We start from the raw sequence: 14,794 nt of genomic DNA on the forward strand, positions 1-14,794 counted from the left end.
CCCCCGCTGCTCATTTTGGCTAGTTGGGCAGGTGGAAGATGGAGAAAAGCGGCGCGCCGGGAGGCCAGGGGCACCGGCCGCTTTCAGTGCGTGGCCTGTTGAGCGCAGGGCAGGACGCACTTGGTGGCGTTGTCGCCAAAGCGGTGGTGGTACCAGCAAACTCCAGTACTCTCAGGCGCACGCGACGACCCACGAGGGCGAGAAAAGGAGCGAGGGCGTCTCGGCCGTGGTTTTTCCAGGGCTGCAAGTGACTGCACGATGCGCTGGACCTCGTCGCCCAGGGCTCTGAATTCCGTGAAGGAAACCAGGTTCTTTACTTCGTTTGAGGCTGGAAGCCTTTGAACCGAGCTGTCGATGGCAGAGATGCTGGGTGACGCAACTTCCACTACCCTATCCGCCAGGGCAGCGAGATCGTCAAGCGTCATGTCTCCGGCACCCGCCAACACCATGCACACATTAGCTGGTAGGCGCTGCAAAAACAACTGCCAAAGGAGCGAGTCGTCGCCCGTCGAAGCTTTCTCCCCGAGCAGCTGGCGCATCCCGCGGAGTAACTGGGACGGTTTTCGGTCCCCCAGGTCCTCCGCAGTCAGGAGCTGTTGCAGGCGCTTCTGCTCGGAGAGGGTGGTGCGGCGGACGAGCTCGAGTTTCAGCCGGTCGAATGGCTGGTCGGCCGGGGGAGAGAGTATGATGTCGCGCACCTCCGCCGCTTCCGTTGGGTTGAGGGCGGCGATTACGTGGTGGAATTTCGTTTGTTGGGAGGTTATACGTCTCGTCGCAAATTGGGCTTCAACTTGCGCGAACCAGAGGGCTGGGTCCGCCGGCCAGAAGCACGGAAGTTTGAGAGCGACGGTGGAGACGGTAGGGGAAAGCGGTGCCTGGGCGGCCGTGTCAGCCGCGGAACCGTTGGTGGAAGTCATGTTTGCTCACCGGTGGTTGCTTGGGGTCGTGTGACCGAGGTGTGCTGTCCGGAACTCCGGGTCACCAATTATGTAGTGGAGATGTCCGCAACTAGACGTGCGATGTCCACAAAGGTATCCAGCGGAGAGCAGCCCTCACGCTCTACAGACGTGTGTTCCCATCATCGTGCCCCACGGCCTCGAGGGACCTCCCCACCGCAAGACTCCTACAGCACGCCAAGTGGCAGAGCCTACAACACCGTAGGGATGTGGCAACAATCAGGTTGCTCTGCCTCTTTATGGGCACTGGTCCGCCTGAGGTCCCCTTTCCACTGCGCCTCAACAAACGCACCGGCAGGCTGCAGCCCCCTCTATCGCGGACCCTGCGCCACAGCAAGTCGTGGCTCATACGTGCTGCAACTCTCTGGAGGTCACTCCCCTCAAAGATGACAGAAACTTTCCCCGACCACCGTGATGACATTCGGGAGCTGTGCAGAGCAATCGCGTCCCCCATATAGTGCGTGTGTGTACATATATGTCCTCTTTAGGTACTGTACAGTATGTGTGCCTGGACCTTTTGTCTGTTCCTGACCGATACTTATCTTCGTTGCCCCCCCCCCCCCCCCCCTTTTTTTTTTTTAGTCTCAATTTATAGCACCGCTTGGTCGGTGTCAGGGGCACAAAACGTGTATGGGCGCACTGCCTTTCCCTGAATACCTGCGCAGCGGGCGGCACTCTACAATAAAAGTGCAATACAAATACAAATACAAATACAAAATTGTACAACATGGCGGAAGCCGAGTGGGGGTCACTTTTGCCTGGTGAACGGGAGACCACTTTATCGCTCCAAGCCCCGATAACCTCGTTGGTTTCTCCATGCTCAGTGTGACAACGCAGACATTATTTCAGGTGTAAAGTTCTTCGGGTGAGCAAATACTGCTTCAAATTGAATATCGCAGCGTCATTCCTAACTTTAACGCTGAAAAAAAAAAAAAAAGCTGGTATGTCGTGGGTCTAGCCTAGCACTGTGAAGGCAACGAATGACGCAGCTTCATTTCATTCGAAGCAGCATTCGCACCCCCCTAAGATTTTTAACCTTGTCATTCGACGAGCTCTTTTTGTAGATTGCAGCGACAGGTTCTCCATCTACTTTGCAGGAAAGTAAACGCTCCAGATAACTGGTGAAGGCGAGCGGGTTGAACACGAATACATAAAATTGAAAAATTAAAACACAGAGAACAAGCACAGGACAACCACTTTCTTTCATTTAGAAAAAAAAAAAAAAAAACCGTCGTTGCTAAATGAAAGAAAGTGGTTGTCCTGTGCTTGTTTTCTGTGTTTTATTCTTTCAATTTTATGCTCCCGATAAGATTCAATAATTTTTCAGTGTGTGCGTAGTGGTACAGACACGACAAGGAAACGAAGCTGATAACGATACTATCCGGTTTCAAACTAAACTGTGTTTTGTTTTATTTTATCGATTGCCCGTTCCGTCGGATAAGCAGATTGAAGGAGGCACAACAACTTAAGAAATATGGAACAGCGCGCAAAAAAAGACGAGGTCAACGAGAGTAGAGCACAAGACAAGCGCTGACTATCAACAGAATATCTATCAACGCAATAACTTGTGTTTCCAGTAAACACCGTTACAGGACACACTAGGAAACTTTTGTGAATTTAAATATAAGCGAATATCATCAGACCCCTATTGGATAGGCTTCTTTCATTTCAGAAAAAAAGTTTACACTCGCAATCGCAATCTCACTTTTTATTTATAATAGTCTAATCCCTCAGAATGATATTATTCTGAGTCTCCACACGAAGAGCATCATTCTAAAGATCAGGTCATTTCAAACTGTTCATTCGATTAATCAGTAAATACATGATCTCTTTTTTATTTTTTGGGGGGATACACATGGTGAATTGTTTTATCATTTGTGTTTCCAGGAAGCCGAGCGTGAATTAAAATTTTTATTTCGCCAATACCACGTATTAATTATTAAAACACCTGTGTCGCTTCCTTCCACACGCCCCGGTATTTTTATTATACGGAAAAGTGACACTTGTTTCCGTTAAGAACGCAGCTGGTAGAGGGGAATTCGAGTTCTGAGAACGTAGATGTGGCAGAGAATATACGTAACCTAGAAAGGGAGCTCGGGATATGACAAGTATAAAATTATGTCTAGAGCTAAAAAATAAAAACAGTCTGCGCTGTGGATCTTAGCATGACGTTTTACCATGCACAGCGCCAAATCGCATCCTCTTTTTTTTCTTTTAAGGTTTAAACATATTTCTATACACGTCACTCACCAAGCTCCTACCGAAAATTGTAGCTATTGGCTCTTCTATTAGTCTGCGGAAAAGTAGAACCTCTAGATTTCTTAGAAAAAACACTTGAATTCCATCCGTTTTCTAACTGCGTATGTATCCGAGGCCTTCGTTACAGTATATGTCCTGCTCCTGCCTCCATTCAATTCTTCCAGCTAATTTCACCGGCCGCTTAGAACTGTTTTAAACACCAACATGAAAATTATGCTATTAAAAAGTTTAGATCTCTACAGAAGTGTCCGGAAACTTGCACGTGACGAAGACAGCCGCACGAAATTGGGCAAAGCGTTTTTCTTTGTAAATATATAGGTTACGTTTTAGATGGAGCAGTCGATCTAATTACCTTCAGGAAGTGTCACTAGTTTTCCCGCTGTGTCTTTTGGGCGCAACATTAGGTATGGTTACTCATTCCGTCATGAGTGTGAATGTCGGAGAGTTCGTAAAATTTAATATTGCTTTGCAAAAAAAAAACAAAAAAAAAAACAACGGAAATCGTTGTGTGACACAAAATTAAGGAATGATACATAAGCTTTTTTATATCAAGGCAGAGTAAATCAAACAGTTGTTGGTGGCTTCTTGTAGCAGAAAGGTAGAAGAAAAATAGTTCGTGCCAACAAACTCTTAAAAAAAGGGGTCTTACCAAATCATCAACTAGGAGTGTAAATATTATAAGGTGCTTCGCGTAGCATAGTGAGACGTTTGTCTGAAGCAGCACGACGCTCAATATCATTCTGCGAAAAAGAGACCACAGCTAAGAGAAAAGTAGATTCGAACATGGCGAGCTCTTTGAAACCACCATACCGCACAATAAAAAATGGAAAAGTTGTTCTACTGGATAGCTTATATAATAACGAATTACAGATCATAAATCTGTAAGCCAGGCCGCATGACGGCACTACATCGCGCGATAATCAGAAGGACGGAAGTTGGAAAGACTATTTATACGGCATTTACCACAATCGCTGATGTTCATGTAGGTGTACTGCCCCGACATACACTCTAAATTCCAGTGTTTGGTCTTCGCTTAATCAATTAAACCAAGTAGAAGGCAGCCTTTACCATGCTCCAGGGGCCATGCAGTCAGTAACACGAGGTGTTGACGATTTTCTTACACTTAAACTGATTGATCACTGGCGCCTAAAAAGATAAAACTCGCTCTTCTGATTGTCTACACCGATTGAAAAAAGTTTATATTTTTTTGGCGTGCTGGGCCCATCGCGGGGAAGCATTTATTCAGACTGTTGATGTCTCCGAATGTTCATGTCTCATCAAGTTTTCTAACATTGTTTTAAAAAGTTTGGCATCAATAATTTATTACTAACCAAAAAATAAACTTATGAAACAGCTTACATTTTAAAAATGCATTTCATCGCATACGTATAAACCAGAAACTGTGAAAAAATATAAAGCGGGCGACCAGATACACCGTCTGAAGACAGAGCTACTTATTTTATTTCACATCGTCACATATATCCAGTCACCCATTCTCACCCAGAGGTCACCAAACCTCCTCGCAGAACGGAACGCTCTGCAGGACCAACTAAACCAAAATATTTCTCATGGTTGCGACTACTATCGATAAAGAGAGAGGGATGTTGGAGTAAAAGAGGACGAAGGTTTTGGAAATTGTATCAAGATAAGAAGTACAATGCGTTCTAAATCGCTTAGTAGAAAAACCCGTCAGGTTGTTTCATGTTGAACTTAAAGATAGAATGGTGGCATGCTTGGAAAAAATCAAAAGTTCTTGGTTATTGTAAAGCCTTCTAGGTGGACATTGTATCGAATGTTCTAGCCAATCTCAAGGAAAATTCGTAACCAAAAAAAGGTGATAGCTCGTTGAAGCTTCCTGACAAAAAGTATCAATGTAAATTTATCTGTCGCTTAGAGTGGAGAAAGTAAATTATACAGAGTTTTATCGGGTGACAGCAGGGCTTCAAAAGAAGTTGGCGATGCTTCAGATGGATAAATTGGGAAAATTTACCATCCTACCATAGAGGATGTTAAAAACAAACGAAGAAAGTTATCATTGAGTATTTTAAAAATTTTCAATGACGACTAAAAGCCAAAAGGAATGTGATATCCTTATTGAAAGAGTAGAAATTATCTTGTGTTGATATAAAATTGGGGGAAGTAAAAGTGTCATTGCTTAGAGTTCAGTTTCTGTTGAAGGATCTCAAAGAGTTTTCATTAAGAGTTGCAAATAAAAACGAAGCTTGGCAAATGTTTCGTCAGAATTTCTTTCGGCATGTTTCACATGAATAAAGACTGTTAGTTTGTTGTCACTGAAGTAGTTGCAGCAGTTGATTGAGTTATTAGAGCCCCACAACTGTCAATCTTGTAACATGTTGGCGTTAAATATCAAATATTCATATTATTCAATGAAATAAGTTGAATTGTTAGTGAGATTTAATTAATGGTGTGAAGAAAAATTGGTAGTATAAAGATCTACTTTTGATATTGACGTTGAACGTTTTACATTCAATTTGGAGTTTTACCTGAGGTTCATTATAATAGTGGTCCTCAGAATATAGTCATACAGTCTTTTTCTGTGCTGGGTTAAATTTAGTGGAAGGTTTTAGCTTAGATCCCAACGAAAGAAACAAGGTAAAAAAATTTTTACGTCACAGATGTTTGCACAAGCTCAAGGCAGTCGCCAATAAATTTGATATAGATCTTTTAATGAGGGCGCGGCATAAACTTGAAAATTTAACACGTTTTTCTAGGGCTCATCGGGGCTGTTTCCAAGAACGTAGTTGTTTCCCAGTTTGTCTCAAAGTGTTTTTAGCCTCATTTTCAGGTGAGGATCCCAAGTGACGAACGTAGATCGCAGGTAGACGACAATCTACTCGAGGAATCTGTCTTGGGGGATGCCCGAAGTGTTCTAGATTACGATGGACGCAAAATAATTGCATTTCAAAACGCTTCGGGCATCCCCCAAGGCAGATTGCTCAAGTTGGTGTCCGTTTACTTGCAATCCACGTTCGTCACTTGGATAGAAATATATACTTGCAAAAACAAGGGGCTTGCATAGGATCTTGTACCGCCCCTGTTGTGAGTGACATATACCTAGAGCACCACGACAGACTGCTGCAAAAAAGCTTAGACTCCCCGGAAGTCGTGAACATATTTCGTTGCGTAGACGATTATATTATCTTCCTTGACATCAGCAAAAGCAAGTTTCCCACCACGATGGCCAAAGTTCTGTACAATTTTGAAGAGTGCATGCATCCGTTGGAGCTCACGCACGAGCTTCCCGTTGAAAAAGCCATTAGATTTCTTGATCTACGAATATTTTTATTGATCTTTCACGTATACTGATCGTACGAGCCAGGAGGAAACAAGCCGTTCTTTGGCTTCAATTCTGCACACTCTAAGCTGATAAAGAGGAGCATCGTTAAACTTTGCCTTAAAAACTCACTTAGCAAATCATGCAAACATATGATAAAAACAAGCTTCTGTGTACAAATTGTTCGCTTATCATCAGCAGGGTATCCCACTTCCTTACTAGCATCAGTGGATGCTAGTAAGTAAGTGAGAACCGTCCCAGAGATGTCATGAGGCGAAAACCAAGAGACAGGTTAACTAGACCCACTGTAGTGCCTTACATCCACAACATCTCCCATGGTCTTAAAAAAGTGGCGAACAGGGTGAACATCGACGTCATGTTCCCGGCTCCAAACAAGGTTTATAGCTTATGCAAGAAAATGAACTATCGTCCACAACATTCAGCGAGCTCCACAAAAAAGAACCAGTCTAGTTTCGTTCCATGCACAGAAGGGGTAGTATATTCCTTTCCCCTCTCTTTTGGGAAACGATATAATCGGCCAGACTGGGAGATATTTAAACGCGCGACTCCGTGAGCACAACTACAACATAACTAGAGCCAACTCAGGACATTTAGGTCTACATTGCCGTGATTGCGGATGTGCGGCACATCAAGATAGGTGTACAGTGCTGGGCAGAAGCGGTAACCAAAGGACTAGAGAGATAGTGAAAGCGGAACATAATGCCAGGTATGACAATAAATGCGTTAGCACTCCATCGCTCACTTTATGAGCAAAATAAGTGCCTTATCTTTCTACCATATGATAAACGCACATGATGGGACGTTGAAGAAAAACAAACCAATTTTAGCGAATGTATCGAGACGTAGAAAAAAAAGAACTGCAAATATACGTAGATTGAGTTGTGACTCAGCGCTGTTTGAGTGCTTTGTCTGCTGTGATTGTCACTATGAGTGATTGTTTTGTGGCCTGTGGTGACTTGTGTTTGTGTGTAACTCTATACTTGGCGCTGTTATTTTAAGACGCGGAAGAATTAAATATTTCAGCTGCGTTTTTCTAGCCTAAAACATGTGCATGACGTGGCTAATCACGTAACTAAACCTAGAATGTACAAAGACTCAGATTTTGAGTTAGTGTGCCACTCTTTTTTATGCTTTGCACTCTCGGTTTTTCATGACGCGGTGGCTGCTTTAGCGTCTTTTGAAATGAAGGCAGACGGCAGAGCTGCCACCGGTCTACAGATTGATTGCTTTCTGGATGTCAAGTGAGCCTTAATGAAATGAGAATGATTAAGTCCTGCCGGAAATCAATCAATCAGATATATATTTTTTCTAGCAATCACTGCTACATTGGACGCGAGCAGGGAATTTCCAAAGCCTTGACAAAAACCACGTCCCTTTATCAGACACTGACATTTTTGTTTTGTTTGCTGTGTCACTTTTTTTCTAGCAACGCTAATTTGCCAGTGTAGTGAACATGATGTTTGGGTTTTGCTCGTAGTAATCTCCGGAAGTTTCGTATGTTCTTCACGTGGGTTGTCACAGTACGCTTGGCTTCTGTTTGTGTGCACTTATATAGGCGGGTGTTTATAAAATTAGGAGCTGATTGACAGTCTTTCAAGAAAGAAACACAGCAAGCATTTCAAACTTTTGCATAGCAAAGTTGCATTCCTAGAGAAAACCTGGACATTGCCGAGTGCGTGGTGTGTCGCACTTATGTGTAAAGGGCGGCACGCACAAAAGGGCGACAGCTTTCACTGTTTGGATTTTTGTGGTCGGAGGGTGTGAAACCTGAAGAAATTCATAGGACAATGGTAAAACAATATGGAGGTACTTTCATTCGTCAGAGAAGAGTCTACGAGTGGAACGATTCTTTAATAAATGAAATAACATAAATCCATTATCAGCGACACTCCTGCCAGAAGGAGAAGGTTGGTAAACACGGATTGATGTTCATCTATTTTTAAACGCGTCTACGCATTTGTTCACGCTTATCTCGTCAATGCAGGAATCTTCATAGTGTGGCAACATTATTCTACACTTCATCAGATTTCACGGTCTCTAACCACGAAACTCCAATGATCTCGCTGCCCCTCAGCGGTGCAAACAGCTGAGGGTGCTGCCGCTTTGTATAAGTTGCACCGCCCTTTAAGCAAGCCACACAGTCTATTCGGGAATGTTAACACCCTCTCTTAGAATGTACCCTTAGACCGTAAGAGTTTGACTTTCCTCCGGTGTTTGTTTCCCGAAGGTCTGTCAATCAGTTGTAACTTTTTTTTTTAATACCCTGGTACTAGTGTGTGTTGTAATTCGCGTATCGCGCCCTTTAATTGTCAGTTTTCTTGTTTTAGATTTTTTTTTATATCATAGGAAAGGGGAGAATGTAAAATTATCATTGACAGCCAGAGGGGCTGACCTAAGCGCATGACTCTCTACACTGGGCGAAAAGGGAAAAGGTGAAAAGGAGGAAACAAATTGGCAAGATGAAATGAGATAAGTCCTGTGTCTCGCAAAAAAATAAAATATTCACGTTGGTTGCCTTAACGGACACTAAAATTTGCTAGAAACCGCCGAGCACTTCCGCAGCGGTAACGGGTGTACCATCCATGCTTGAGAGTGTCGTTCTGAAAACGCGTGTTTCGGTGGCTTGTAAAGGAGAATACACTGAGTAGGTGTTCTACGGTTTCCGGAATGTTTTATATTGTACTTTGCGGACTGACGGTTTCCTTGATTTTGTGAGGGAACTTCCCTGTGAAAGCCACTCGAAGACGTAATCTATTGATTGAAGCCTCTACTCCACGAGGTTGTAGGAGCAATACAATCTGTAAAGGAGCTCACATTGTGAGAAAGCGAATTGGTAATACAAAGAGCCAAATATGAGCGTTAAATAGAAACAATAACAAGCAAAAGGTCTTAAAAAGTGTGACCACATTTATCTCAAGCATATCAGAGAATGTGAGATTGCTACAAGAAATGAATGGAGTGTACAAAAATAGAATCTGAAAAAAAAAAAAAAGATTGAGATCGCCAGAGCCCATATGGAATGGCCTTATAATTAGGACTGTTAAAAAAAAAAAGCGCTGGGAAGGCCGCGTCGAAAGTACCTTCCCACGCAATCAAGGTGGCACTCAGCTGGATGGCTATGCCACTCTAGATGAGTGCGTTCGGGTAAACCAAATGCGCCGCCCCCACTGCAGGTGACAACACATTGACGTTTCGTTTCCTTGCTGTTTAGTCTCAAAACGGTGCGAGTCAGCCAACGTTCTCTTTCGGCATAAAATCGATAGGCTTCGTCTAGTTTTAGTAATTGCTGCCTTTTATACCAGGAACAAAGCTCAGTTACGTTTACTAGTGTTTGTGACATCAATAGGGAATGTTTTAGGAGTATTTGCTATTGGCAAAAGACGCTTCAGTGTGAAGCGTCTTAGCTCGTCGTCAAAGCACAATGGCGAGCCCAGCGAGGCTGCGACGGCAGCGCTTGTGCCTTGCCTGGTCGTGCTCGTTTTACAGTTTTACCTTTATGCAAACAAAGCTGTGGTTGTGTGTGCGTTGGTTCGTGTCGTTACCACGTTGATTGTGAATTCCAGCGAAACGCGCAACGTTGCTGCTCGTCTCAGGAATGCACATACCACGTGCCGTGTTGATGTAGGGACTCGTCGATATCCCCGTGGACCGTGTACTTGGTTAACAACCGTGCTAACATCTGTAAATGGGTTATCGGGTGTCCAGCGTTATCGCGCTGCCACCACGGTATGTGTAATTCTTCTCCGACGTTTCGTACTCTGTTTCGTGAGTTATTTAGCTGTGTGCAGAGAGCACAAGGAAAGCACATTGCCGTATATTTGTTGCGTTGTTTCGCTGTACTCCTAATAATAACAGTAATAATACGAACGTTTGCTTGACGTATGCGTATCTGAGAGCGTAAACTGCCTGTGCACAGCTGTGCATAAAGAATGAGTGCGCTATGCACGTCTGTGATGCGTCCAAATATATTTATGACGTACAACGGGTGGTGCTTTTACCGTACCTTCTAACTTTCAGTTGCATCCTGCAAAATAGCTGCTGTGGAATAGTTCATTTTAAGCTAAATTCCTTGCAGTGAAATTGCGCCGGTTAGTACTATTTCGACGCACGCTTGCTTGATATACCCCAATATTAGGGTCTTCGCAGTGCTCTACATCTATATACTTCTATTTTTACTTCAACTTCTAAATGCTTACAGCACGCCAGCGACATTGAGAATATATGTGTAATAGAAGAAATCCTAGATGGGACAGTACTGTCAGACAGTGAATATAGCATAAAAACCGTCCCTGAGAATGATGGTCCCTGGTCAGGTTTTCAGCTTAAACTAGTTACTAAATATTTTTGGATCACAGTGTTCTAATGAATGATACAGGTTACTTCGGTCATGATCCTTGTTGTAATTTGTACCAAGTCTCGGACTAGTGAAAAGGATCTTGATCTGGACGCGTCACATTCCCCGAAGAGTGCTACACCCACCATTCTGCAATGTCAGCTCCCCGACATCTGCAGTTGCCCGACCGTGCCAGGATGTCACTTTTTGCTACTTGACGAATTTACCAAGAGTGCATTCACTTTGATAGACTGCTGCGGTGTGGTAGAGGCGACAACAATAGTTAGGACAGCTGCCGTCTGTAACGCCTGAAATAATTGAGAGTGTACCAATGCTGGATGTTGTTTCATTCCGAAGCTGTTGTCGATATTTTGCTTTGCTTCAATGGCGTACCAACTTGTTTTTGAGTCGGGGGAGATCCCCCCTCTCCCTCTCTGGGCCGTGGGGTGGTGCCCTTGGTATCCCTTGGGCGCCGTCGGCCAGTGATTGCCCTGCCAGTGGCGGCTGTTTAGGGGGGGGGGGGGGGCGGGGGCAGAACATATGCCTTGCCCCCCACTCTGAAAACTGGGAGGCAAGCGCTTATCGAATAAAAACTGTCCCCGAGGTGTGCCTCGAAAATTGGGTTTAGAACTTCCCATAAGTGACCATAAGGCAATGATCACTTTAGTCCCTAAAGATTAAATAAAGACAACTAAACAACGAAGTCGTGCACGTGTCTTCATCGCAATCATATGTAAATCGCATAGATGTATAGTCGTCTTAAAGTTGTCGTAAAGTTCTCGTAAAGCCGGTCCTCCTACTTCACGTGAAGTGGATGGGCTCTAATATATATATATATATATATATATATATATATATATATATATATATATATATGTGTGTGTTTGTGTTTGTGCGTGTGCGTGTGCGTGTGCGTGCGTGTGCGTGTGTGTGTGTGTGTGTTTTCAATTTGCGTAGAGTTTGACCTCGGTAGGTCTTCTGCTACTACACGCACTTGGGCCAGCTTGCTAGAAACAGCGTCTCAGCTGAGACTGGGGCCAACAAAGTACTGCCAAAGCCAGCGAACAAACTAAGCGGGACTCAAACCGCGTCACCAGACGCTCGTGCGTCCCAGACTTTGCAGTGCTTTCTTTTACCCAGCATCCGCGGAGATGCTGTTCTAGCAAGCAGACCCTGGTTTCTAATTATTTTTTACTGCGCAGCTGTGTCTTCTTCTCATTCTAATTGCCATCAATGACCGTACTGAAATGAAGCCTCAAGGCGAAAGCCTTATATTTCTCATCGTTCAGTCCTTCAGCGAAAACACGTCGGCTTCAAGAAAGGTACCAAAACGTTTACGTGACATCTGCAAATATTAGGGGGTTTAGGATAACGTTTACGTGACATCTGCGAATATTAGGGAGTTTTAGAATAACGTACGCAATTTTCGCGCACGTTACCTGTTAGCGCTAGATTTAGCGTTTGCGTTAGCGCACGCTACGTAAGAGAGTTTTAGAATAGCGTTTCTCCGCCGTGACGCAAAAGCCCAAGCAAAAGCCCAAGATAGCCACAATTTTTATTTCACACACAACGTACTATAACTTGAGGAAAAAAAAAACAATGTTTTTGGTGGGTCCAGAGTACCATTTTAGATTTGTTTAAAGATGAAAATGCGATGCATGCGATCGACCGGTCGTGTCCGCCTGCGTTGCCTCAGCAAGAGGGGTCTCGTGTACTGGCCTTCACACACCGTACCTTCTCCGATAAATGTTCGTGCGTCGCAGGTGATCGTTGCCCCTTACCGGGTTTTCCAAACCGAGTGCAATATCGTCCCGTATTAAAACTCGCAGTCGCGAGGATGCCGCCGACGTCACGCTCACGACACCGCCATGGTCCTGGGAGCCGCCATTTTTAACCCTGCTCGTCTTAGCTTCCAACTTCTCACTACGAATCCATCTTGGGGGTGCGAAGACAGTTCGCGTAGACAGGCAATTTCCGAAAATAGCGTACGCTAAAATATCGCACGCATAGCGCAAAACGTGGCTAGTGTTCGGCGCATGCGCAGTGGCGACGACGGTATTCTCTACATACGCAAAGCTTTAGCGTGCGCTGTTCTAAAGTCCCTATCAATATTCATCAACAAAAAAAAAAAAAAAAAAAAAAAACTTCTCGCTTTTGTTCCTCGGCAGGCCTCGAACCAGCGACCTTTCGTTGAGTAGTCCGACATGGTACCCTTCTCCATGGGCGGAGGGGTACCGCCGCAATCGTAAGTCATGTGTCTCTCTTTAAGTCTGTCTTTAATGCATCGGTGCTCGGGCTTTCGCCTTCAAATCTGTCTTAGGGATAACATAAAATACCCTCCGTTTTTTTTTTCTTGTGAGCATTGTTTAAGGTACAATTATGTCTTGGTTCAAGATGTGCGCACTGCGAATAATGTCTGCCCTGAACGGGAAGGGGCGACAATTGAAACCACGCCAATTACTTAAATATACATAGTCAACTGGACCTTTTTCTAGCAATGCCTAACACAATATACGGCGCTTTTAAAAACATTGAATGTGCTTAATTTGAATTTCTCCATTACACTAAATGAGATATTGTATAGGATCAGTTCTTAGCCTATTTATAAAATTAGAATTTAGAGTTACGATTAATCTAGCCACGGAGACCAGATGCCGCCGTGATATTCGGGGAATGCTCTGGGGTCCTCGGGCTGAAACAGAGGTGGCACCATGGTGGCGTTGTAGGCGTCCAACTTCGTCATCAGGAAACGAAGTGTCTGCGATCAAAATATGAACAGTATTAAACATTGGCGCTCATTCCGCCTTTTTGAACCGCAGTTAACTAATGCAACACCGTGGAGGACATATCCATGTGTCCATGGGCGACTACACTATGAGAGGAGCACTTATATGATGTACTGAAATCCGTTTTCCCAACCCTTACTATCCGCCAAGTGATTCTTGAAAATGATCCAAACCAAAATATGTTTGATTCCAGAAACTAAATGCAATCGGCGCTGACCTTTGGCCACGTGGAATTTTTTGGGGTGATGATCGCGCCGCCGATGGTATTTTCGTGTGTAAAAAGTGTTACTTCACGGCTACGGCTTTTATAATGCAACTTTCCAGCGAAATCGTGCGTCGTCCGTACGCAAAAAACCCACCCCACATAATCGCGGAGCGCGCACCGTCCCATCGCTGAGACGGTATCGCCACCTCCCCATAACCGTGTCCTCTCTCACACCCACGGCATGTACTCTACCTATGCGCCCCATTGCTCCGCCTCTCTTGCGCCTCTCTCTCCCCCCCCCCCCCCCCCCCCCCGCCCCCCACCCCAAGCCGCGGTCACCGCTGCTTCGCCGCCACTTAGGAATTCTGGAAAGTTCTCCGGCGCGTTTACTAGGAACAATTAACCAAAATCAAGTCACATTAACCTACAAGGTGATGGAGAGAAAGGGACGAGAGTGCATGGAAACGTCAGAACGCCCAGCTCTGATTGGATCAATTAGTGGGTAGACCTAAAGCTAACTGCCTTGGTCTACCCACTTATTATTCCAATCAGAGTTCATCCTCCTGGCGACCCCCTCGCGTTTTGGTGTCCTTCTCTCCCTCACTTTCTCGGGGAATATTAGCAATTCAACCAAGCAGTGTTGACATTTTAGCGATTTTGTCGCTAGATTTAGCTATTTTTTTTATACATTTAGCGACGGACTTTTTTTAATTTAGCGGCTAGCGACTTTTTTTAGCGACTTTGGTGTTCAACCGTAATCTTGTTATTTTGAACAATTTTAGAGATACTCAGGGTCTAAACCCTCTTGCTTCTCTTGCCGAGTTCGCTTTGGAAAAAAAAAAAAAAAAAAAAAAAAGAAAAACGCATTTTTACGTGGTGAATGATGTTGATTGCGGCGAAGCTCTGGTGGTGCTTGTCTGCGTAGACGCTGAGCCGCAG

General features: G+C 44.4%; 1 protein-coding gene across 1 annotated transcript in view; it reads right to left on the reverse strand.

The window, feature by feature from the left end:
• Positions 1 to 13,493: 13,493 nt before the first annotated feature.
• The window catches only part of LOC115323378 (arylsulfatase B), a 45,240-nt gene continuing 43,939 nt past the window's right edge, over positions 13,494 to 14,794 (reverse strand). The window contains exon 10 of the mRNA XM_042291610.1: positions 13,494 to 13,622. Within this exon, the coding sequence (XP_042147544.1) occupies positions 13,494 to 13,622 (129 nt within the window). The remainder of the gene's footprint in view (positions 13,623 to 14,794) is intronic.

Source organism: Ixodes scapularis, unplaced genomic scaffold (genome assembly GCF_016920785.2).
Source record: "Ixodes scapularis isolate PalLabHiFi unplaced genomic scaffold, ASM1692078v2 PGA_scaffold0__279_contigs__length_252992795, whole genome shotgun sequence".
In the NCBI taxonomy this organism is placed as follows: Eukaryota; Metazoa; Arthropoda; class Arachnida; order Ixodida; family Ixodidae; genus Ixodes; species Ixodes scapularis.